At 54.0% G+C, this 25554-nt stretch overlaps 1 protein-coding gene across 3 annotated transcripts; it reads right to left on the bottom strand.

Annotated features, from left to right (window-relative positions):
- Window positions 1-992: 992 nt before the first annotated feature.
- Window positions 993-25554, bottom strand: INCENP (inner centromere protein). Of its 3 annotated transcripts, XM_037060588.1 has the most exons (20): window positions 25406-25554; window positions 24996-24999; window positions 22303-22453; window positions 21766-21879; window positions 19855-20651; window positions 17217-17268; window positions 16394-16448; window positions 16173-16290; window positions 15008-15059; window positions 14472-14592; window positions 14266-14400; window positions 13760-13771; window positions 10311-10420; window positions 10116-10236; window positions 9635-9757; window positions 8738-8901; window positions 7129-7207; window positions 6878-6970; window positions 5563-5713; window positions 993-4078 (listed from the first exon to the last, which is right to left on the bottom strand). In XM_037060588.1, the coding sequence occupies exons 3-20, from the start codon at window positions 22440-22442 to the stop codon at window positions 3864-3866; spliced, it is 2652 nt and encodes an 883-aa protein (XP_036916483.1). In that variant the 5' UTR covers window positions 22443-22453; window positions 24996-24999; window positions 25406-25554; the 3' UTR covers window positions 993-3863. The 3 variants fall into 3 exon arrangements, with proteins under 3 accessions (XP_036916483.1, XP_036916482.1, XP_036916484.1); XM_037060587.1 differs by lacking the exon at window positions 24996-24999 and having other exon boundaries at window positions 25393-25554; XM_037060589.1 differs by lacking the exons at window positions 13760-13771; window positions 24996-24999 and having other exon boundaries at window positions 25393-25553.

The following is a 25554-nucleotide window of genomic DNA, read 5'->3' as shown; positions in this document are numbered from 1 at the left end:
AGTTTGATAATTTTGGGCATTAATATAAACTGCATTGTTTCTTAACTTCTAATTGTGCAAGATGAGTATATAGAAACACAGTTAATTTTTGCATATTGGTCTTATACCCTGTGACTGTGCTGAACGCACTTCTCAAGGCTTTGGTAGACACTATTGGGTTTTCTATGAGTCATCTCTGAATATAGTTTGAATTCCTCCTTTCTGGTTCCTTTTCCTTTCTCTCCCACTGCGCCAGAACCCCCTGTGAACTGTTTGGAAGCAGTGACAGTGGACATTCTTGTGCAGGACCTGTTAGGACAAGTGCACTCAGACATTCACCGTGATGTTCGCTGGAGATTTCCTTTTTGTAAATGTGCTTTATCAAACCAAGTAAATTCCCTTTCAATTCTAACTTGCTTAGAGCCCTTTATCATCAATTAGTGGTAAGTTGTCAAACGCACCTTCAGCATCCATTAATCTCACGGCTTTCCTCCTGTATCAATAATGGTGAGTTGTATCCCTACACTTTCAAGCACTAAACGTACACTTTTTTGATAAAACCTATTTGGTTAGGATGCATTATCCCTTTTCATATAGCATCATATGTTGGATTTGATTTGCTAATAACTTATTTTAAAGTTGTTTGCCTAACTTCATGAGGAATAGTTGTCTAGTTTTTCTTTCTCACAAGGCCTTTGGCTGGTCTGGAGATGACTATGCCAGCCTCATCGATGGAGTGGGAAAATACTCTTTCCTCCCCAATTTCCTGGGAGGGGTAGTGAAGGATTGGCATTGTTTCTTCCTTGGACAGATAGTAACATTTACCACTAAAGGGATTTAGGCCTAGAGTATTATTCTTTGTGAGATTTTAAACTACAAATTCAATTTCTTCCATAAATAGGGCCATTTAGGTTGTCTATTTCTTCTTGAGTGAACTAAGAGATTTTGTACTTCCCAAGAATTTGTGTTCATTTTACCCAAATTTTCAAATTTATTGCCGTAAGTTGTTTCTATTTATAGAACCTGTAGTGGTGTTACTTCTGTCATTCTTGGCATTGGTCATTTTTCTTTTTCTCCTGATCAGTCTAGATAGAGGCATACGAATTGCTTTTGAGCTTCTCAAAGAACCAACTTTCAGTCTAATTAACCATTTTTCTATTGCTTTTTCCTTTCCAATATCATTGATTTCTGCTCTACCTTTGTTGTCTCCCTTCTTCTGCTGATATTTTTATTTGCTCTTTTTAAGTGAAAACTGGGACACTCATTTGAAACTGTTTTTCTTACCGTATCACCTAGTGCTGTAACTTTCCCTCTAAGCACTGCTTCCATTGCATCACAAGTCGCAAGGCTAACACACAAAAAGCAACTGCATGTCCATTTTTGCAACAGTATCAAGAAAATACTTAGCTCTAAATCCTACTTGTACAGGGTCTGTATGCTGAAACTATGCAACACTGATGAAAGAAACCCAAAACTGAAATAAATGGAGTCACGCCATGTTCATAGTTTAGAAGATTCACCATCATAAATACATGAATTTTCCCCAAAATTATCTTTAGATTTAATGCAATTCCAGTGAAAATCCCAGCAGGGCCTTTGTGTAGATTAGCTGATTCTAAAATTTATATAGGAAGGCAAAATTGATAGAAAAGGCAAAATAATTTAAAAGAACAAAATTGTACGAAATCACACTACCAGATTTTTAAGACTTACACAAAAAGCTACAATAAGGTCAGAAAAGCTACAAGGTCGGAAAACCTTGACCATGTGGTATTGGTAAAAGGACTCACAGATCAATGGAAGAGAATTCAAAGTCCAGAAATAAATCCATACTAAAATGGCTAGTTGATTCTTGACAAAGATACAAGAAAAATTCAGTGGAAAAAGAATAATCTTTTCAACAAGTGGTCCTGGAACATCCAGACATCCAACCACATGCCTCAAAAACCAAACCAAAAACATAAACCCCACACTTAGAAAAATAAACTCAAAATAGATCATAAATCTAAATTTAATGTTGAACTATAAAACATTTAGAAGAAAATCTTCAAGAATTGAGGCTAGACAAAGATATCTTAGAAATGACACCAAAAGGCACAATTCATATTTAAAAAATTGATAAACTGGACTTCAAAGAAAAATTGTCACTCTATGAAAAACAGTTAAGTGAGTGAAGAGACACGCCACAGACTACTAGGAGAAAATATTGCAAAGCACATCACTGTCAACAGACTTGTATCTGTACTACGTAGACTCTAAGCTCAACAGTAAGAGAACTACCCAATTTAAAATTGAACAAAAAAATTTTTTAAAAGAGGCAAAAAAAAACCAAAATTAAAACGAGCAGATTTGAACAGACACTGCATCAAAGAAGATACACAGATGGCAAATAAACACATTAAAAGATATTCACCATCATCCCATTAGGGAAATATAAATGAAAACCGGGGTGCAATTTTGCTACGCATCTATTAATACGGCTAAATAAGAAACACTGACAGTTCCAAGTGCTGATGAAGACGCAGAACGACTAGAACTCGGCCAATAACGACTTTTTCTCAGACACACTACATAAATGTTCTTACAAGAAGTACTATTTTGACATTGTGACTTTCGGTAAAGATGCTCATCAACTGAGTCAACACATGTTTCCAGGGACAGGACTCATGGAACAAATTTGAATTGTGTACCATTTTTGAGTGACGTGTAAAAAGTTTTTCTTGGCATGGTGGAATCTAGATTTCAGCCTACCATATGTTCGCCATATCCTCATTTCTTTAAGGCACTCTTGAATTTAGCCTGTATTTTGTCCTAAAACAGAAGTCAGAAAATTTTCCCTGTAAAGGGTCATAGTAAATACTTTCAGCTTTGCAGGCCTCATGGCCTCTGCTGCAACTACTTAACTCTGCCCTCAGCAGAGCAGCCAAAGGGCATCTGATCCTGCTGGATGGGTTTTAATAAAGCTATGCAGAAACTGGCTGCAGTTTGACTGGGCCCACTGACACAATGCAGGGGCCAGAGCAGCGGAGACCAAGGGGCTGGCAGCTTCAGGGCAGGACCAGGGCCAGCTCCCATTAGCATTGAGCATTTAGTTAGCAGCTGCCTGGTTTTATTGGAGAAACATCTCAACTGCTTGCAAGCATTTGCCCCAAGGTAGTTTGGAGAGACATTTCCTTTCTAATTGTCCTTTCCTAATCCTGCTTAAGCAGCTCAGCCCCTGTCACCACCTGCAGCGAGGGGCTGAGGGCCTGCCCTAATGGCAGCGCTGCGCCAAGAGCCCAGTTCTTGGGACCACTGAAGCCCCAGCCCCTTTAAAAACAGGAAGCTCCCCAGAAAAACAGCAAGTATCTTCACCAGGCCGATCATGAGAGTAGCAGAAATGTTTCTCGGGGTCACCGGGGGGTGGCATCATCATCTCTGTGGGTGGGGCCCAGGTGACCTTGAAGCACACACCCCAGGTCAAAGCAATAGTGCCTTGCTCCTCCAGCCGGTCCTGTGGCCCGAGATACACAGCCACAGGGCCAGGGTCTAGGGTCTCCCAAGGCCCCTGGTCTTCACAAAACCCACAGCAGGCTTGAAGGAATAGATTTTATTAACCCAGCTCTCAAACACTAGAAGCTAAAATTAAAACATCCCATCAGTATTTACAGAGCGCCACCTGCAGGCCAGGTGGGGCTGGGCCTGGCACTTCCCCAAACACCCACTGAGCAGGCCGGGGCCACTTCCCATCCGTAGCACACAGAGAACGTTTATGCTTATGTACATGTGACCAAAACCACAGCGACAGACCAGCATGCAGGAGGACACCAGACCAACAGAGACAGAGACGGACAGACAGACACAGACAGGAGGCTGTGACTGCTGAGGGGGCTAGTGGGCCTGCCTCAGTACTTCTTCAGGCTGTAGGTCAGGCTGCCAGGGACCCTGGTGCCCTGCAGGGGCGGTGAGTGCCAGACGGCAGAGCTGGTGCGCTTGTGGTAGCGAGGCTTGCTCTTCTTGAAGATGTCCTCCAGGTCCAGCTGGAGGATGGTTCCAAAGAGTTCGAGCACATTCGGGGGGTGATAGTACTGGTGGATGATGGCCTGGCTGAGCTGGGTGCCTGCAGGAGAACCGAGGGCCACATCACTGTCTTAAGGCTCCCCATGAGCCCCACCCAGAGCCCTGTCACCCTCTCCCTGCCGGCAGGCCCCCACCTGCTGCCATATGCACTCCTCTGAACCCTGTTCCTCCCGCCCCACCACCAAATCCTGATAATGCTCTCACTGCACATTCCTACTGCCCCGCCTGGCAGCCCGGTCCAAACCCAGGTCCTCAGGAGCTCAGAGGGCCAGGCACTCAGCTGAGCCCACACAGCCTGTTCTCCTTATTCCCGCACCCACCTCGCAGCCAGGTCCTCTGTTCTCCCTGTTTTATATTGGTGAGATTTGCACAAAGGCACGTAGCTAGGAACTGGCAGAGCCGGGGTTTTAAGCCAAGTCTAGCTCCAGAACTTATTCCCATGATATGCCACCCTCAACTGCAGTGATCGGCTCCTTATCTCATCAGCCAGTCACACCTGCCCTGAGGCAGGCAGGATGGCAACAAAGAGGGCCTCTGGGCTGAGGCTGTGGGTAGCATGTCTCTGCCAACAGGGAGAGAGAATCAGGTGGAACGCACAGCCAGCTTGCTCTGCACCAGGCCTTCCGTGGACTCACTTCATCCTCAATGACCCTTCTCAGCTGGGTCCTATTATCATGCCCATTTCACAGATAAGAAAACTGAGCTGGCAAAGGTCAACTACAGTTAAGTGGCTTTGCCAGTCCCCTGGCTCCCTGGCCATGCTGACACCTCCCAGTGAGTTGACGCTGGTAGTTAAGGAGACTCATTCAGCATCTGGTTGCTGCGGGCTTCAAACAAGGTAACACTCATAAGAGTAAGTTGTCTTCGGCAGAGCACTGGCCCCTGGGGAGCGAGACTGCAGCCCATCCTGACCCCCGGGCCCTTCGAACTCTGTGAAGCACCCACTGTATGCAGGGCCCCACTCCACTGCCCGCAGGCGTCACACCCAGGCCTAGGGCATGCTCCCTCCGCCCCGCTACATGCTGGGAGCCTATAAACTTCAGGGTCAAACCCTGCTGCCACAGTAGGGCTTTCCTGCCTCCCCTCACTGGCTGGAGCTCCCAGCCCAAGCTCTCGGTGCACGGCTAACCCCAGCACCCCTCGTAGCTCTGTTCCCACCCCAGGCTCCTCGTCTAGATCCAAGTCTCATATGGCCTCCTGGGCAGGACTCCAAGGAGGGGCCTAAAGAGTCAAAGCTGGAACACCCAGCACCAGGGTGCCCATAGCCAGCTGCAATTTAATACATTTTTTTAGAACAAAGGTGTTCAACATCTGTTCCAAAGATGAGCCCACTGGCCACAGAGAGGCCACCCTTCCCTGAGCGTGTCCCCAGGCTCAGAGCAGGCTTGTCAGGCCAACATATCAAGTGTCTAGCCCATGAGCACAACAGCCTTCTAACACCTGTGTCCGCCAAGCCACTTCCTCCAGGGACCCCTAGTCACAAGCAAGGGCCCGGGTGTCCAGGGAGCCCTGGACCCTGCTTACCTCTGGCCCAGGCGGGAATGGGCTTCCGGGGATGGGCCTCATCATCAGTGGAGTCGTCGCTGTTCAGATCCATCCCGTAGTTGTCTGGGTTGATCTTGGGCGGGCCCCGGGGCCCTTGTGGCGTCATCTGGTACGAGGTGCAGGCTGGAGACTGGAGAGGGTGAGGCCGTCAGCTCCCCCTCCCCGCATTCCTGCGTCCGCCACCGCCCCTCACTTCACAGGAAAAACCAGAAGGCTTGGGTCCCTTAAAAAAGTCACACAACTCCGTATTTTCCTTTCGCATGCTGGACTCGGTCGCAAACACACGCCCAGGTCAGCAGCCTGCTGTGAACAGCGACCTGGAGCGCCACCACGAGCCCCATCATTCTCAACGTGAATATCGCTGGACGTGGACATCCAGCTAACTGCCAGCTTTCCCACGTCTCCACCCACACTGCACCGCAAACCCTCCCGCACGGCACATTCCCTTTGTAGGGCAGTAAACTGCAAGTCACCTAAAGGCACGTCCACAGGCACTGGCTAGAGAAATTCTGGAACCAGCTGGCACACAACTGCCAAAATTAAGAGGTTTACAAGTGCTGAAATAGATAACTGTCTACGATACACTGAAAGAAAGGAGGAGGAAAAAATCAAGCTGCCAAGTGATATGTACATTGTGGAGTAAAGGCGTGTCCCCACAAGTTCCTGTGTTGCATCCCACCCTTCAACACGAGGGTGTTAGGCGGCAGGCCTTTGGGAGGTGCTCAGGTCAGAGGGCAGAGCCCTCCTGAATGGGATCAGTGTCCTTAAAAAGGAGACCCCAGAGAGCTCCATCTCCCCTTCCACTGGGTGAGGACACAGCGAGAGGACAGCTGTCTGTGAACCAGGGAGAGGGCTCCCAAAAGACATCAAATCTGCCGGCACCTTGTCCTTGGAGTTGCCAGTCTTGGATAGTTTGTTTACGCCACCTAGTGGATGGCACTTTGTTAAAACAGCCCGAGCAGACAAGGACAGTACATGCAGGCTGCATCCACCTATGCTCTCTGTGTGCAAAATGTTCACATGTGTAACAATATACATATATACACCAGAATGTTCATCTGAGGTACCTTTCACTTTATACTCCTTTATAAAGTTTAGTTTCTTTTTTTGTTTGTTTATAACAAATTCTATTTGGAGAATAAGAAAGAATATACCTATGAAAATCAGTAAAAACTACTGGGCCAACTGTCTCCTTCCTCTTCCTTATGGTCCCCAGATATGAGGTGTGCCTCCAGTTACGGGAAGAGAACAAGCAGCGCTGGGGCCCCTCTCTGCTCTGGTGCCCGAGCCTCACCTGCACATCCATGGTCGTGTTCAGGCCTCTGTTGGCCGCCGCAGCCTCCTTGGCTTTCTTCTCCTGCTCTTCCTGTAGGCGCTGCTGCTCTTCCTGGGACCAGCAGCCCGCGGGTGTTAGAGACCATGGGAACGTGCTCTCCCCAACCCCAGGCCAACCCCGCAGGCCAGGCCAGCAAGGCGGCTCCTGCCCCAGGAGCCACTAGGTTAGGGCTCCCCGATCCCGAAGTCCCGCACACCAACTCCCCGTACCTTTTTCTTCTTCTCCTCCAGTTCCCTCTGCAGCTTCTCCTTCTGGAGCCGCAGGGCCTTCTCCCTCTCCTGCAGCTCCCTGGAGACCAAGCAAGAGCCTGTCAGGGCAGGAAGCTGAGCCCTGACTCTGTTTCCATCCCTGCCAGCCCATCCATACTGGCCATAGGAGACAGAATGGTAGAATGGGCACAGCAGCCAAGAGCCCACAGCGGCACCTATGCCAAAAGGGCTGAAAAGTTCTCGTCCAGGGTGCAGGGGCACTCAGCTTTGGAGCGTGCCAAATTTGGCCCCCACGCTTCCACACAACTTAGGTCTCAGCTCCAGTCTTGTCTGTTGTACAGTGGCAACCACAACCGCTCTCCTCCAGTCACCAGGACAACTAGATGGAATAGGCTGAGTTATCCCCAATCACCCTGGCCTGCAGGGTGGACACTGGGCTCCAAGCCTGGGGTGGGCTTTGGGGCCACCTCCATTAACCAGCTTGTGACTTGAGCAAGTCACGCAACCTCTCGGCCCATTTCCTCTCTGGGAAGTCGGGCTGCCGGTTCCTATGCCGCAGGGGCCTTCAGCGAGGATTCACCGAGGCAACATGTGAGGCGTGTAGCTCAGGACCCACCAAAGCTTCCGACCATTAGGACCATCACACCGTCACCCCCTACAATCCCCTGGCATTGCCTGGCACACACACGATTCTGAAACCACATCTGTCACCCACCCACCCTCTGTCCCCTCCCAGACCCATCTCCGACTCTGCCACACAAGGACAGCTTTGTGCCCACCAAGAAGCACAGGGAGGTGGCCCTGATGCAGTCAGCCCTCTGGCTTCCACTCCTCCCTTTCCACTGGGCCAGCAGCCCCCCAAAGATGGACACGGGAAGTGCTGCCTTCTGCTCCCCAGGAGGTGGAGGCCACAGAGAGGCGGTCACTAAGCGGGCGCTTGGGTGTTCACCTGTCCTTACACACACCTGGGCACAGCTTTCCACGTCTGCACACAAGTGGGCCCACGTAGGCATGGATCCCACCTATCCTGCCCAACAGTGACTGGGGCTTGTCCACCTTGGCATGGCCAGGACCCCGCACAACCAAGCTGAGGGCGAGCCCCAGATAAAGGCTCACGGAATCCAACGCGGGGATCCTGCCTGCTGCACAGAGACCCCTGACTCTGAGAACTGCAAGACCAGAAACGCTGGGACGTGCGGTGGGGGTGAGGATCTGCATCCTCACACCACAGAAGAGGCACATTCAGTGGGCAGGGGCCTGGGACGCTGACAATCCTGCAACGCTCCGAAGAACTCCTGTACAAACGCCCATGGAGGCCCAGGTGAGAAATACCGGCTAGCCCTACAGCAGCATGCCCCCACCCCTGCCACGTCAGCAGAGGACACAAAGGACCAAAGGGGGCACCCCACCGGATGGAGGCAGAACTAAGAGTGTCCCAAGTGACCCTGCCCGTTACATCTGCGGCCTCCCCAGGCCAGCATGCCACATTCGGGCGTGGGCCTCTGGGCGTGGAGCCGAGGAGGTGTGTCCCTCCTTTGCAAACACCAGCGAAAGCAGGAGCTGCTTCTAGAGGACGGCTCCACCTCTCCAGCCCTCGGGGCTCCCTCACCGCTCGGCCTGGAGCCGCTCCTGCTCCCGCCGCTCTGCCAGCTGCCGCTCCTGCTCCCGCCGCTCTGCCAGCCGCTTGGCCTCTGCCACCTTTCCCAGCCGCTCCTGCTCCTCCTCCTCCTTTTTCTTTTGCAGCAGCTCCTGATGTCGCCGCTCTTCTTCCTCCTGTGAATCAGAGTGAGGTCAGGGCCTCAGACCAGACCTAGGCTGGGGGGATGGCAGGAGGCTACTCCCCCCGTGCAGCCAGGCCCCCGGGAGCATCAGAGACTGTCAGGGGCTGAGCCAGGGTCACCCTACGCCAGGTGCCACAGGATCACCACCACCTGCCTGAAAAGGCATCTTGTGACAACTTCTTAGGGTACAGACTGGAGCCAGACGCACTTGCAGCCTGACACTGCGCTGTCACTCAGCCCTCTGGCCTTGGTTTCCTCACGGAGCAAATGGGACCACAGTAACACCTAACGTACTTGGAGCCGTGCCTGGCACACAGTAAGTAAAGTCTAGCCATTAACAGCACAAGCCCCAAGGCGGACGTGTGCTCCCTGAGTCAGAAGGTGAACGCTCCAAGGGAGAGGCAGGCCCTCCCTCGTGGAGGCGGAACTAACTACTCATCCTATGACAGCCTGTCAGGTGCACTCTGCTGCCCCCTGGAGCACCCAAAGCACTGAGAGGTCCAGGAACCTGTCCAAGGTGACACAGCTAATAACAAGCAGAGCTGAGAGCGAGTCCATGTGCTCAGCCCTCCAGCAAAACGGAAAGCAGGTCACTGTCATCGCCCCATCACCTCCTCTTGTTGGAACTCCTCAGGGCCCGAAGCCACAAGGTCCACCAGGATGAGCCCCACAAAGCGGGGCACGCTCCGCAGTGGCTGAGGCAGCCCGCCCGCCCGTGCCCACACCTGCTGCAGCCACTTCAGCCTCCGTGCCTCTTCCTCCTGCTTCCTGCGCACCTCCACCTCCTCCATCTTCTTGGCTGCTGCCTTTTTCTTGGCCTTCTCCTCTGCCAGTCGCTCCTCCTTGGCCTGCAGAGCCCAGCCACATGTGCTCATGAGAGCCGCCCTCCTCCCTCGGCACTACCGGGTGGGCTCCGGAGCTGGGACAGGTACCCCAGGCCCCCGCGAACCCAGCCCTGCCCAGGAGCATCAGCCCACCCCCTGGCAGAGGGCTGCTGCTTGGTCCACAGAAGAGACCGTCCACCCTCAGCTGGGCTCAGAACCAACGTGAGGACCCCTGAATGGACAGGAGAGGGGCGCAGGGTGTCAAACCCATCCCTTCCTGAGGGATACAGTCCTAACCCTCGGGCCACCAAGTGTCAGGGGCTGGGGCCCCAGCAGGGAACAGCCCCTGAAACCTGGCTGCCCACCAGCCCCCAGCTCACACCTTCTCATTCTTCTCATCCAGCTGAGCAAACTTCTGCTCGATCTGCTTCTTCTTCTCCTCCTTCATCTGCTCCACCCGCTCCCGGGCCTGCATCACCTTGCGGAGGCGCTCCTCGCGCTTCCTGTGAGCACAGGGCAATCAAGGGGAGCCTGCGGCAGCCTGGGGTGACCCAGGGCTGGAAGCCGGGCCACTTACAGCTTCACCTCCTCCAGCCGCCGCCGCTTGTCCTCCTCCACCTTCTGCCTGCGCAGCTGCTCCGCCTCCTCCTTCCGCCGCAGGTTCTCCAGGCGCTGCCGCTCCTTCTCCTGGGTGGGAGCAGGGGGTGAGCAGGGACAGCCCAGTGCTGCGCCGGGGACACGGCTGGCCGCAGACCGTTCACCAGGCCCACAGCCTCCAGCCACATGGACAGCAACATCAGACTGCTTCTGGGGGCAGAGTCGCCCCAATGACCCTCCATTCCCACCCTGATTGAGGACTAGGCCTTCCATCTTTGTTCTCTGCAGGAACCCAAGGGCCTGCGTCACCAATGTCCTCAAATCAGCCCTGCCCAACGTGGGCAGGACAAACGCTAGCTTCCCAACTGGACAGACGCTCTGATGATGACTGAGTACACGCACGTTTGAAAGGAGAATGAAGAGCAAGACTGGGAATTTACCGTTACGCTTCATGACTCTCTTGCTCTGTGTGTGAGAGTAACAAGCAGTCACAAACATTCTTAAGACAACTGGAAAAATGGAAAACCTCACAAAGTAAAGGATGTAAAGAACAAGCTGGAAACTTTAGGATGAAAAATACAATAACTGAAATAAATTTTGGGGATAGGTCCAAGAGATGGTAGAGAAGACAGACGTTGGTAACACATGAAGATAAATTAGTAACACGTACCCAGTCTAAACACAGAGAAAAGACACTGAAGAAAAATTAACAGCACCCGAGACAACTGTGAGACGACACCAAGGCCTGTCATCTGTGCCATCGTCACCCCACAGTGGGAAGGGTGCAATGCAGGGCAAAAAATGTGGGAAAATAGTGGCTCGGAAATACTCCAAATTTGGTAAAAGATATAAATTTACAGGTTCAAGGTCATCAGAACCCAAACAGTAGAAACCTAAGGAAACCCATGCCTAACAACATCATAATCCTACTGTTGAAAGCTTAATACAAAGGGGAAAGTCCTCAAAAGCAGCCACAGAAAGAGACACGTTACCTAGGGGGGTGGGGGGAGTGGAACGATGACCTGAAGGACCGAAAACCTCATGAGAAACTGCAGAGCCAGAAGGAAGCAGCACAACATTTGTCAAGTGCTGAGAGGGAAGCGCTGACAACCCAGAACTCTACCTGCACTCAGGGAAAATTCCCCTCAGAATGAAGTAAAGAGGTTTTCTCGGACGAAGAGAAACGAGAGACTGTGTTGCCAGCAGACTCCTTCTCAAATAGTTGCCACAGGGAGTTCTCCAGACAAAAAGAAAGGGTACTGGGACAAACAAAACATCAAAAATGAAAGAATAAAAATGACAAATGTCTGGGTAAGTATCAACAGACTCTTCTCTTGAGCTCGTCCCTGTGTTCGACAGTGGAAAGCAAAAATTATGGCACTGTCTGACGAGGTAGCCAGAGTACGAGGATGCCGCGTGTGAGACGGGAGTAGCGTGTGGGGAGCAGGGAGTGTGGGGAGGTTTCCACGTCTCGACTGAACCGATGCCCATTCTACAGTGGTTGTGCAAGTTCAGCATGTGATGCCTAAAGGAACCCGAAGAAGAATTGCAAGATGCAAGAGTCAAAATGACAATGAAAAAATTAAAATGGAATACTAAAATGTTCAACCGAACATTTACAAAGTATAGATTTTACTGCATAATTTTCAACGTAAACTTTACTGTATAGTCTTTTAACATAACAGTGAGTTGTTTTTTAAAGACAGAGAAAGAAATAGAAGAAAAGAGAGATGGCCAGGAGCCATAGGGGCAGAGCTGAGCGCAGGAAGGACCTGGGGGACACTGGCCTTTGGGAAGCTCCCGCAGCGGGAGTAGGTGGTCTCTGGCTGGCACCTGCTCCCCAATGGCCCAGACCCAGAGACCAGCAGGAGGCCGGGCCTCCACCCACTACACCCACCTGCTCTTCTGTGAGAAAAGCACCGTGGAAGGGAAAGCCAGGTGGCCCAGAGGGCACTCACCACCATGTCTTCCTGCCCCGAGGACCCCAACACACTCCTGCTTTCAACAGGGGTTGGCAAAACAGGTTTTTGCCCCCAAACCTGAGGGCTGAACTTCCCCAGCACAGGTCAGAGAACTGACCCCGATGCACTGCGAATTTCATAGAACACAAGAGCTACCTGTGCCACAGAACATGCTTCCTCCTTGCCCCAACCAGTAAAGGCGGGCTGGCTTGTCCCTGCACCCCAGAGGCCACGGTCAAGGCCAAAGCAGAAGGTGGGATGAACCCAAAGCTTGTGCAGCCCTTTCTGCCTCCAGGGGCTTCACCCTAGCAGTCTCCCTGTGCACCAAACCCCATGCTGGATGCTTGACACCCTTACTCTCCTTCACCCCACCTCTATGAGGGGCCCAGGAAACACATGCCCAAGGGTTAGGAAACTAGTCCAAGGCCCCAAGGCCCGTATGACCTACTGAGGCTCCCTGAGGACTGTCTTACCCACCCCTCAAAAATGCCCTGGGCAGGGACCTGGGCTCCCTAAGGCAGCAGGAAAAGGATGGACCTGTCAGTCCATCCCTGTAAGCCCCGCCCAGCTCCGACCTGTCTCGATGGGGCACAGGAGTTCCCTGTAGGGTGAACTAATCTGAGTATGATTCACAGCTGTGGGCCCAGATGCCTAGCAGAAAAACAGGCACATAAGGCTTCCCAGCCTACTGACTGGCATGTTGGAAGGTAAGCTGTTGCCATGGCCACCCAGAGGGGACCAGCCTCCTTGCAGAGAGGCAAATTCAGGTCCCACCTGTCCGTTGCTGGGAAGCCCTTGATCTGCCAGGCCCCGGGGCAGTGCTGCCGAGGCCTTCGGGCTCCCGTTGGAGGCAGAAACCCTTCTGTAGGCCCTTCAGAGAACCAGGGAGAACTTGAGGAATGAAGCAGAGGCAGCCTTGCAACTCGGGAGCCCCCAGAGAGCCAGGACTGCAGGCCCAACAGATGCTGGCTCTCTGTGGCTCCTTGCTCATGGCTGGCGGTCCAGCTTAGCTCTGAGGTGTCTGAGAAGAGGACAGCTTCTGTGGCCTCCTTTCTAGAGGCCACTGCTGACAGTCCACCCTCAGTCACCTGCCTGACCTCCAATCACCCATTGCTCTGCCCTCCCCTTAAGGCGGTAGCTCAGGTGTGTGACCCAATAAATCTCAGCTTCAGACCCTGGGCAAAAGCTACAGGTCACACACCCTTTGCTTCCTTCTAGCTCAGGGAGGCTCCGAGACTCCTGCTGCTGGTAGCAGAAGCAAAGGCAGAGGAGCAGAGAGGAGGCCTGGCCTAGCACAACCAACGCCTCCAGCTACCACCCAGCGCCTCTGGTCCACTTCCCACCTCCCTCACGGCTCCCGCTCAGTATGTTAGTGCCACTACAGGTGCTGTCAGTTCTGCAAGGACGGCTACGGCAGCTAAGTGCCAGGTGGAGCGAGGTTACAAGGACAGGAAAAGGTTTTACTTACAACAAAGCTGCACTGTGGAGGAGAGGAGACAAGGAAGAAGCCAAGAGTTAATGCAAGGCCAGGGGATGTCCCAGAAAGCTGCCCAGGCTCCCACTATGCCAGCAAGTCTGCTCCCTCATCTCACCCAGCCCTCATCCCTAATGAGAGAAAGCGTCACAGGTGTGTCCCTCACCTCAACCCTCAAGGTGCTGGGGGTGTGGGATAGGCAGACGGGGTCAGAGCCAGCTAGGCCACCTCTCCAACTGTATGGACCTGTGGCCAAGACCCAGGGGTCATGCTGAGTTGTCCAAGCCTCTAGGCCATAACAGAGCCCAAGAGGTTAGGACAGGTCCCAGATGTCGAGGCAGCCTGTGGCCGGAGAGGCCTGAGCTAGCCTTTGACCAGTACCAGGTCACACCTGCCTGGGCCCAGACGCACGCTGCTCTCAGCAGCCTTGGGGACCTCTGGGAGCCTCCAGCCATGCCGCCCACCCTAGCCAAGCTCAGTCTGGGCATGGGCTCCCTCACCTTGGGGTCCATGCGCAGGGGAGTGTTGCGCTTAATGAAGGACTTCATGACACTGCTGCGGGAGGCCGAGGTTGGGGTCATGAGCATCTGGTTCCTCTGCACGGTGTGCAGGAATGTCCGCAGGGGCCGTACCACCTGCAGGCGGGGAACAGGGTCAGGGCCACAGGCAGGGCGGAGGCGCCGTGGGAGGTCAGGCGCCTGCTCACCTTGCTGGCTGGACAGGGCGGGGAAGGGGTCTTGTTCCGGGGGGGCTGCAGCTCCTCGTCCTCCAGGGGCTGCTCTCCATCTTCCAGCTCACTCACAGCCTGCTTGTAGCTGCGCTTCCTCCTGCAGGAGCACAGGGGGCAGTAGCATCGAGGGGCTGCCGCAGGGAGCCCCCTCTAGAGCCTGAGCCACACCTCATGAAAGGGCACCCCTATGAGGAAAACTGGGACCAGAGCACAGGCCTCACTGCTAGAGAGGCGGGGTCTCCCTGACTGAGGAAGGGAAGGGACCAGCCTGAGGTCACGTGACCAGGAGGGCACAGAAGGAGAGGGTCCAGGATCTGGTCACTCACTCCCAGGCCAGGTTCATCCAGGCCAGGTTCATCCTGCTGCTTCCTTCATTAAGCCAGAGCACCAGGCCCCACTCCTGTTGGGAGGAAACGGGGGCCCCTGACCACCCCCCCAAGAGAGGACTCGAGCTTCATGTCCCTCTGGACCCTTTGGCATAGTGGCTTACACACCCCTTCCCAAACACAAACCTGACACTCTGGGGTGGCTCCTTGGGGCCATCCGCTGGACCAGTCCTGGCCTCTGTGAAGACAGTCATTTCAGTGAGGGCACGGGGCAGCAGAGAGGCAACTGGGGATGGTGCCCCCTGGTGGCAGCTGTGGCAGAGGCAAGTGTGGCAGAACAAGGGTCTCCTCTGGGCAGACCCCAGTGGCCAGTGGCAGAAACATCAGCCTTAGCACCAACTGGCCTTGGCAGATCTGTGGCCATGCCGAGTCCAACATGCACCCCCAGGACACAGACCACTCACCCCCACGCCTCTGTGACAAAAACTGCAGGACAGTCCCAAGGGGACCCTAACCATGACCTAGCCACCACTAAGAGAAAGGCAGGGGAGTGTGGGGGGGGATATCTTTTAGGAGTGGAAGCCTATGGAACAGACCCCTTGACCAGCTTTGAAATCCCAGCCCTCCTGACCCTTTTAGCTAGAGCCATGGGACAGGCAGGGGGACAGGGTAGCGTTACGGGGGCTCCTCGGCAGGGTCCACATGGGGGTAGAGGGTCAGTACATTTGGTTTCACTGTCAGGAGAAAGCACTAATCTCTCCCCTGCCCTCGGACACTCTTTATTACAAAGGGTCCTCATTCCAAGGGGCCACAGGGCTGACAGGGCCACAGTCCCTGACCCGGGTCCAGAGGGGAAGCTGTGTTCGAGACTTCACAACTACAGTGCTCTTCCCACTAGGGGCACGTGAGCTGAACCCCAGGGCACACCTGGCAGACTGGGGTGCTGGAGCCCAGAACCGGCAGCTCTCCCACTCTCTGCAGACAGGAGACCCGCAAAGGTAAGAAAGAGCCAGTGACCAAGGACAAAGCAAGACCCCAACACACAGCTCCCCCTGCTGCCCCCTCAAGTGGAGCTCAAGGCCATGTACCAGTTCAAGCCCTTCCCCCCACCTCTCCTTGTTCCCTGCACCAGCCAGCCATGGCCACTCACATAGGCACTTGGCAGCAGCTCCAGCCAAAGGCAGGAGATGAAACCTGCAGACTCAAAGGAGACCTACACACCATGGGTCTCATTTACCTTCATCCTGTCAGCCCAGAAAATGCGATTCCCTCTCCCCAGAGAAAGTCAGGTCAGACCACCAAGCCCCATGTGGCCCTGGGAATCCGCATATGACAGGTCAGGAAGACTCACCTTGCTGCCCGACAGAGGGCGTTTCCTGGCCACCCACCACAGGCTGTAAGTGAGGTGTGCTAATAGCAACCTTGTTGGCACTGCGAGGCGACAATGTACTTCCTTCATTTGGGGGGACCTGGGCAAAGAACCAAGACTTTAGGGCTTTGGACCTGGGACCCAGCAGTGAGCACAAGCCCCAAGGCCCTCCAGCCCTGCCCTCCCTGGCCTGCCCACCTTACCTCCGGCTCGGCCTCCTCCACAGGCTCAGCCTCCTTGCTGGGGACCTCCTTAGGGCTGAAAGCGGAGCAGAAGATGCCATGGGACCCACCCAACCCAAATCATCCTCATAGGAGCTCCACCCCCAACCCTGGCCTGGGTTATGAACCCACAGCCCCAGGCAAGCCAACCGCCAGAGCCAGTGACTCCCTGGAGCGTCTGCTCCCTGGGTCAGTGAGGGATGTCCTCTTCTGAATTTGGCTTCATCTCACCCCCATTAAGGCCTCAATTCGGAATATGAGCCCTTTCCCAGCTCCCCCTCAACCCCTTGGCCTAGACAAGCCACGGCTCTTTTGAGGCCTGCTCCCACTCACCATGGGGCCAGCAAAGCCAGCAGCTCTGCCCATCCCAAGCACTGATTCTCTTGCAAAGCAAGGGTCTGGCCCGTGGGCCAGAGAGCACTGGCCCAGAGCAGTGCTGGGGTGTGGTCCCAGAGCAGGGAGCAGCCGAAGCCCTATGCCGTCCCCGTTCTACCCACCCAATTTGAATGTGGCTCCTTGGCTCGTCCCCAGGACTTTGATCTGACAGCGTACAGACCCCATATCCCAGGATAGGCTGAGGTGGACAAGTGACACTGACAAGGGATGTAGGGAGACTGGACACTGTGCCACTTGCTGCCTGGTTAGACTGGGGCGGGGGCAGGGCTGCCTCAGTGGGTGGTCCCAGCAGGAGGGAAGGGTCAGACCTAGGAAATGCTTCCATTATGGGGGGCACACCTTGACCATTCGGCCCCAATGTGTCCTGCCCAGCCCTGGGAAGGTCCCCAAGCCCTGGAACTGAACTCACCTGACTTTCTGGGGCACCTCAACATTCAGGAGCCTCTCCAGGTAACTGTGACCTGGTGGCGGGGGCGGGGGGAACAAAGGAAGGGGAACAAAAGATAAGCTGGAAAACTGACCAGGGGCCACTCTAAGGGACCCAGGGAACCAGGCTGGTGGGGGCTTGGCCGCTCCTGGTCTGAAGGCAGACCCTCTCAGAGACCCTCCCTCCACTGGACAGACCCTCTCCTGGAACAGAAATGTCCAGTTGCACTTAAGAATGTCTGTGAAGCAAGTAGAGACTAGTCACTTTCTTAAATTTAAGCTGAAGTGTGTGTCTTTCTAAGGCTGTGTGATGAGACAGGAAGCAGGTGGATGCCCAAGTCTCTGTGAAAAGCACTCCCGTGGGAGTTCCCAGCTGAATCCTCACTGAACACCTTTTAACTGAAGGAACAACCGACAAGCCGTGGTTATTCAAGCTTGGGTATTTGCCAGACATTTTCATAAAAATGAACACGGTGACACAGTCACTTGGAAAAAGCAACAGTATTTGTGGCCAACAATAAAAAATGGAGGCCTGGCCAGTGTGGCTCAGTTGGTTGGCCATTGTCCCACAAACTGAAAGGTCACCAGTTCGATTCCCAGTGGGAGCATGAGCCTGGTTTGCAGGCTCTGTGCTCCGCCCCCAGTCAGGGTGCTTCCAAGGCAGCCAATCAATGTTTCTCACATCAATGTTTCTCTTCCTCTCTTTCCCCCTCCCCTCTCCTCTCTCTAAAGTGAAAACATTAAAAATAAATAATTGGGGGGGGATGCCAAAAATAGAATTTTGGAACACAGGTACCCATCACCATGAACTTCATAGCTTCCTAATCCCTAAAGATTTTTCTGATGAGACCAGAACTGCCTCCCTCCTTACCCTCTTCCCCCCCCCCACCTCAAGGTGGAGAGAAGTCCGACAGGCCTGAGTCAGGCCTGCCAGTCGAATGAGAGGGCCGAAGGGGAGAAGCCACCGAAATGGCTCCACTGCCATGGAGCGCCGGGCTCGCCTGCCCCTGGGGCCTCTTCCTAGGGCCAGAGGCAGGCCTGAGGAAATCTCCAAGGCAGGTCAGAACCACCTGGGTCCTCCTGAAGATCCAAAATCAGATAGTGGGTCAGAGCACACACGTGCATCTGCCCCAGATTTAGAATCCTGAGCCCCACGGCCCAGAGCAAGCCCCCAGGCCCCCCAATGTGGGGAAGGGAAGAAACCCAGCAAATTGGGAAGAAACCCAGCAAGGTGAGGTGCCCTCACCTGCCTGCCTGAGCCTCACCCTGGGGCTCGCCACCAGGTGTCCTCAGCGAGTGGCTGCAGGACTGGAAGAGACTAAACACGTGGGCTCAATCCCCAGCCTCTCAGTTCAGACTCAGCAACCGCACTACGCCTCAGTCTCTCCCTCTGTGAAGTGGGGAAACCCTAACAGGCTAAAAGATGCTGCAGGGACCAACCTTGAGTTGTATAAGTCTTCAAGTGCTGGGCAGGTATCGACCATAATTTTAACGCACATTCATGTACAACCTGGCCATCTTCTCCATCTGTCCCACCCCCTCTCTGTCCTCTGGCTGGACCCTTGTAGCGGACTCCTACCTGGTCTCCCTGCCTCCTTCTCTCCCTCCGTCTTTGTCAGTTTTTGTACAGTGCCAGGAAGCTCCCAACAGCCATCAAGGGCCACAACCCCACATTAAAGGGATCGGGCCCAAGCCCCTATATGGCCCATGAGCCCCAGACACCCCAGCACTTGCCATTTCATGCCTCAGGGTCTTCGCAGCAGCTGTTCCCCCCCACCAGGGATACCTTCCCCCACATTTCCTCCAGGTAGCCAGCCCTGACTCTTACAGCTGCCTATCCTCCTCTGCTGTTCCCACTGGGACAACGTTCTTCTCAATTGGAGTCTGATGGTGACAGAAACAGGTAACATTACAGAGCCCTTTGTCCATGGCAAACACCATTCTAAACGCCCAATGTGGGTTAACTAAAGAGAAAACAACCTTTTAAAATGATGTTATTGTCACTCCAGTTGACAGATGAGGAACTGAGGCCCATGAAGGAAGTTCCTGTAACCTGCCCAAGGTTGCCGGTGGGAGGGTAGCTGGCTGAGCTGGCACTCAAACCCATCTGTCATCTGTCCCTTCCAGGAGGAGTTGGCTGTGACGACCATCCCCATCCCCGCTCCTCGGTGCTCCACACTAAGCAGCTCCCCCTGCAGGAGCGGCCCGCGAGGGTGGTGAACCTGAGGGAACCGCTACAGGAGGGAAGGCGGACACACTGCCCTGGGGAGAAGGCCCAGGTTCAAGTCTCGGAAAGGCTTTTACCACAGGGGCTTCAGTTTTCTCACCTAAAAAACAACAGGGCTGGCCGAGATCTGCACTGACCACTATAGTTAACACTCGCTAAGTGTGGCTACTCAAATCTAAATTAAGCAAAATGTAATCAAAGAAAAAAATCAGTTCCTCAATCACACCAGCTGCATTTTGTGGCTAGCAGATGTGGGACATTTACGTCATCACTGAAAGCTCCATGGACAGCTCCTTGTAGAGTATTAGATGGTGACCCAGAGTCCCTCCAGCCAAGCTGGGCACCCAGGGCCCCCACAGCATCCCACCTGCCACCACTGAGCCCCCAGACTCACAGATGATGCGGGCAGAGGCAGCCGGCTCTTTGGTGGCCTTCTTGGCAATTCTTCTGCTTGACCTGCGAATGGCGCTCTCTGGTTTTACAACCAGGGAGTGTGTTTGGGCCAGAGCATTCTGCGGATCCAGGGAGGCTGGGGCGAGCAGGCTGCGCCGCACTGACTGCCGGTCCACACGGGAGCCCACAGATGTGGAGAAGTTATCCGGCAGGATGGGAGCCAGCACCCGCTGCTGCCACGGGGAGGCTGGAGAGCCGGGGGAGTCTGGGGGGCCTGGGGAGGTCCGTGCAATCCTAAGCTTAGAGGCAGACCGGCCTGCTTTGAGCCCTTGGCCCTTGGGGTCCTGAGGTGTAGCCATCAGAGAGCTCACAGCGACAGACTCCAGTCTCCCAGCCTCTGACTTCTTGGGTGTTGATTCCTCGTCTGACATCACAGTGACCTGAGAGGCCGGAGCAGCGGCTACAGCTGAGGTTGGGGACGGAGCCCGGGCAGAACTGAGCTGGCTGAGGCGCTCATCAGCAGTGCAGCGCTCGCCGGCACCTATCTCTACCACGGGCACCAGCTGGCCCTGGGTGACACTACTCTTGGGCTTCCTTGTCAGCACTGTGGGAGACTCTAGGGTGGGTGAAGCAGCAGCCATGGTGGCTGCCGCTGCCGCTGCCGCAGCCGCAGCACGGGTCACCCGCCGCGGCACAGAGCCATTCTCCCCTGCCACAACAGCCAACTGTTCCACCTTGTCCTTGCTGCGCAGGCGCCGGGAGCTCAGCTGGCTACTCCGAGTCTTTCTGCGGGACAACCTGCCAAAGACAGCAGAGCAGAAGCTGAGCGGACTCAGCAGGGCGGGAGGCACCCCAAAATTTGAGCAGGGGTACCAGTCTCCCCAGCAGCCACCAACTCAGGTGTAATAAAGTGGAGGGCTTGGCGGCAAAAGACCATGGCTCTAGTTCAGGTTCTGCCTCCCCTGCCACGAGACCCCGGCTGCTCCTCTCTGAGCCTTTTTCTTGCCACCTGCACACTGGGGGTAATGCCAGTCCTCACCGAACTGCAGGGAAGAATAACTCACAGAAACCTCTCGCTGGCTGAGCTCACGCTGTGCCAAGCAGTGTGGACAGGCTTTGGTCATGTTATCACTTAACCCACAAGGTGGCCCTGAGAGGCAGGGACTGTTCTCACTTTATTCATTGTATTTTTAAAAAGATTTTATTTGTTAATTTTTAGAGAGAAGGGAAGGTGGGGAGAAGAGAGAAACAGAAATATCAGTCGGTTGCCTCTCACCCGCGCCCTGACCAGGGACCTGGCCTGCAACTCAAGCTCGTGCCCCAACTGGGAATCAAACCAGCAACCCTTCAGCTTGTGGGACAACACCCAAGCCACTGAGCCACACCAGTCAGGGCCAGGATCATTCTCAATTCAGCTTTAAAGAAACTGAGGCTCAGAGAGGTAGAAAATTAACAAAAGGACGTACAGCTACTACGGGGCAGCGCTGGGGTCTGTACGCAGGACCTCCTGACTCCAAGACCCAGCCTCCTTTGCTCGTGGTCTGCAGCCCACAGTCATTTCCATGAGCATCTTAACAAGCAGAGCACAGGGGCCGAGCAATGGACCCCTAGTCCACAACTCTGGGGGTTCTCACCCAAGCACAAGGTTGGATTCTTTCTTTTCCCACCACTGGAAACCCTTCCCATCCTCAAGGCCCAGATCAAACACCTGTATCGACACACACATGCACACACGCTCTGGATTCCACAGTCTTGGGTCACACTTTGTTTCCTGCAATATTTCACCCCTCACCGTGGCCCCCAAGGCACCATCACCACTCCTGCAGGCCTCTCTCCCAGTTCACTCTGGAATCACACTCCCCGGTAGACACCAAGCCTCCAGACCCTGCCTGCAGTCCCCCGGCTCTCCCACCTTTTCCGGATGGGGTCTCTGTTTTCATCCTGAACATAAGAAATTTGCTTCTTCTTCCGTCGGTTCTTCTGAGAGGGTGTTTTGGGCATTAGCTCAGGCTCTTTGCTGAATTCTCTGTTCGGTAAAAGAAGGGTGATATTTGTGGCTGCCTGGGAACCACTAGTCCCCTCCTCCACCCAGCCCAGCCCCTGCCCATTTCCCGGCAGTGACAGGTCAAGCTGGGGTGAGTAGCATCAAGAGAGTGCTCCAAGGCCATGTGCAAGTCCCCTGCAATGCCTTCATGGGTCGGGGCAGGGAGCAAGTTTGCCAGGCAAGCGTGTGCGGCCCCCTCCTCTAAGTCCCAGCCCAACACCTCTTCTTCCACTTCCTGTCATACCATGCTGGGCCCCTAGCACACTGGGCACTCAGGAGAAACCCCAGCAGCCTGTCTGTCTTGTCTGTCCAGTGATGAAGTGGCTGCTATGTCCCCAAGGTGGCAGCGGCCAGGCAGCCCCTAGGCAGCCCCTGGCACCTCCTGCGGCATGCCCCTGCCCTCACCTGGTGAACATGCGCTTGGCCTCCTCCTCGATCTCCTCAAGCCACACCATGTCCTTATTGTCCACGTTGCAGACAAACTCCAAGAGCTTCTGGTCACAAAGCTCCAGCAGGTGAATGTGCCCCAGGGCTGTTGTCCCCATGGTGGCTCTCTCTGATGAAAAACAAAGGCAAGAGGCACTGGGGCTCAGCGTTGGGGACTGGACCCTCAAGGGGAAGAGCCTGCTAGGCCATAGCCTCCACCCACCACAAGACACCAAGTGCCTGGATCAGGGCCCCTCCCCACTCATAGCCATTCCCCAGGGACACAGAATTCCAAACGCCAATCCACTAGTCTCATTTTTGCAAAAAGAAGGGCCATCCCACTCACGCTCTTCAAAGGCCTTGCCTCTACCCAACCATAGCACGGTGTCCCCACACTTCCAAGGCGATCCTGCTATCAACAGTCCTCCTTACCAATGTCCTTGGTGGGGGAGGGTTTAAAATGACAAGGCATGGCCAACTGCCTTCCTAGGTCAGGGAGACACCAGGACCACCAAAGGACCCCTGTCTACCTGCCCAGACACAGCCCTGCTCTTCTTCCCAGTGGGTGAGCGAGGACTTAGACACAGCCAGCCTGAGCTACACGTGAGCTGACCCCAGGCCTCAGGCCAAAGAACATCCAATCCAACTGCCTCTCCAAGAAGCCAGTGAACGGAAGAGGTTCTGCATTCCAAAGGAGTCAGTAAGAAAGTAGGGGGTAGAGACTTCTCCTCTCCAAAAGGCCCATGACCCTGGGGCTGAAATTGTCCTAGAAATGGATAAGGAAGCATCAAGGGAGCCGATAAGCAATGTCTTATTTTTTTAAAAAATTGTGTAGAAATATTGGATGGGGGAAATATAAAATCAGTTTTCTACTGATTTCTTGAAAACTAGTCTTAAGCTATCTTCCTTAAGACTCAATTATATTGTCACCACTGAAGTCCCAGGCACGGAGGCAGTGTTCCATGCAGTCATACGGAGCAGAGGCTCAGTAAATATTCTGACTGCGTGAATGACAAAGAACAAGTGAAGGGGTGACGGTCATAGATAACATACTGCATGTCTCATGACATGTGAGCCAGCACCCCAACCTGTACCTTCAAAACCAAGAAGCAAGCAAAGCTCAGCCTCCCGCCTAGAAGGAGGGGCTAGGCAAGTCACCCCTGAACACCCGACAGAGTGTAACACCAGGTCAGGCTGCAGCCTCATGGTATCTGATTTCCAGGGCACACAGCCTTTGTTTCTTAGACAAGCTCTGCCCTCTATCTGGAACCTTCTGTCTCCTATTTTGTACAGCTCTCTCCTCATTACTTGAATCTCAGCACCTCAGGGAAGACCTGACCACCAGCCACCACCCATCAATTTCAGCTCTCTGCATGGCACTTGGGTGACTGCATATCTGTTTGCTTAGTGCCTGTCTCTGCCCACTAAACATTAGGGGGCAAGCCCATGTCTTTCTCGCTAATCACCGAAAGCCCAGAGCCCAGCACAGTACCTGGCATGAAATAAACACTTGAATGAATTAATGAATGCATTAATCCACCTATGAACTCTACACCTTAAAATAAACATCCTACAGGTTTTCTTCCCACCCACCCCACCCCACACAGGGACACCAAGTAAGTCCATTCTACATGGGTTAGGGCATGCCATACTCATCTGAAGCTTCTGCTCCTAAATGCTGATAGCAGCACTAATCAGGGGAGGGCCAAACGGGCAGGACTGCAGAAGCTTTGCAGAGACAGCTCTGCAGCCAGCCAGTCACGGGCATGGCCTCTCCACCGCCATCCCTCTGGCTCTCTCCAGCCCCTCTGCTCCAGAGCTCAGCCCCAGCTAAGTGCAAAATCCCAGCTCCAGGCCAGGGAAGAGAAAATCATTTAAGGAAGCCAAAACCAAAACAAAGGTTTGCAGAAAAGCAACAATTCCCTTTTATTTTTTCTTAAGTATTCGTTCAAAGTGGTAAAGTAGGTGGCAGCTGCCTTCACGGAGTGCAAAAAAGTTTGCGGTTCTTCCCCATGGAAGTTTGTTTTTAGCAGACCTCAGCTTTAAAAAGGGTCACCATAAGTTAGAACCAAGGCGACCCCAAGAAAGAAGGAATCAGTGTACCAAGAATAAGGCTCTTGGGAAGAACAGCAGAAACATCTTCAGCCCGTGTCAAAACCTGTGCACAAACCCATAGCACCCGACATCCCACTGGGAGAGAACAGAGGTCATCTTTCCCTCCCAATACTTTGTACACAAGACTAGAGGCCCCTCTACCCTCTTTCGCAATGCTTTCTTTTGAGAGTGTGGGAAGTTGGGGACCTCACCCTCTACCACACTTCATTGAAGAATGATCATAATAGCGGCTCCATTTACAGGAGTCCTACTCCAGGCCCAGGTTAGGCACCACGTCACTGAATTCTCACCTCAACCTCAAGGATACCCATGTGTGGGTGAGGAAACTGAGGCTAAGAGTAGTTAACATAGCCACCCTGGGGCCTGGATTTAGAGTGTGCCGGATTTAAAGTGTGCTGGATTTAAAGTCTTAAACCAGCTGTGCCGCCTACTCGACTTCCACCTCTGAAAGGCAGGCGTCAGGTATGGGCTCTGGGCACCCCCAAAGAAGGCCACGGTGGCTGGACGGGACTGAATCGCTGACAGCGAACGTGCCTGGGTGTGACAAGGGGCGGCACTGGCATCCGGAAATGGTTAGTTTAAAATGTTGCTCAGCTGGAGGCAGAGGTGTTGAGCGAAGGTTAACTGTACAGAAATGCCATCCATCACACAACCCGGTCGGCGTGCGCTTGCTCTGCATCCAAGTCAACAAACGGCCTCGCGGGCACACAACAAGGGTGGTAGGCACCGGGAGGGCACGAGGTTATTTTCTCGGAACCTGGTGACCTACGTGGAAGATGGGGGATTATCTCAGGCCCCAGGACCAAGGAAGGTCACCTCGCCATGTTAAAGAGGTGACCCATCCATTCCCAGGCCAACAGGGGACAGAGGGTCACGCCCCCGGCCCGAAGTTGGCCGGAGGGGTTACAAATCGCTAACCACCCCACACCCCGCCGGCCACCCACGCGCACTCACTCGGTTGCACCGTGTCTACTAAGCGCTGCTCCGATCCAAGTCCGGCGGCCTCCCTAGAAGAGTCCCCCCGCCTGCCCAGACCCTCAGCTCCCGAACTCGGACGCTCACGGCTACGAGAAAAGCTATGGGACCAGGTAGCGCGGGCCAAACCTACGATTTTCA

This window comes from Sturnira hondurensis, unplaced genomic scaffold, assembly GCF_014824575.4.
Source record: "Sturnira hondurensis isolate 20B ecotype Veracruz unplaced genomic scaffold, ASM1482457v3 Scaffold0011880, whole genome shotgun sequence".
Classification (NCBI taxonomy): Eukaryota; Metazoa; Chordata; class Mammalia; order Chiroptera; family Phyllostomidae; genus Sturnira; species Sturnira hondurensis.
This window is presented reverse-complemented; position numbering and strand designations above follow the sequence as displayed.

Bases quoted from the DNA above. Each gene is read 5' to 3' on its own strand.
- INCENP (XM_037060587.1), bottom strand. From the start codon at position 22,442: ATGGGGACAACAGCCCTGGGGCACATTCACCTGCTGGAGCTTTGTGAC. The intron at 16,291-16,393 runs GTAAGGTGGGCA...TTCTTTGCCCAG, and splicing joins TGGAGGAGGCCGAGCCGGAG to GTCCCCCCAAATGAAGGAAG. The intron at 10,237-10,310 runs GTAAGTGGCCCG...CTGTGCTCACAG, and splicing joins CGGCTGGAGGAGGTGAAGCT to GAAGCGCGAGGAGCGCCTCC.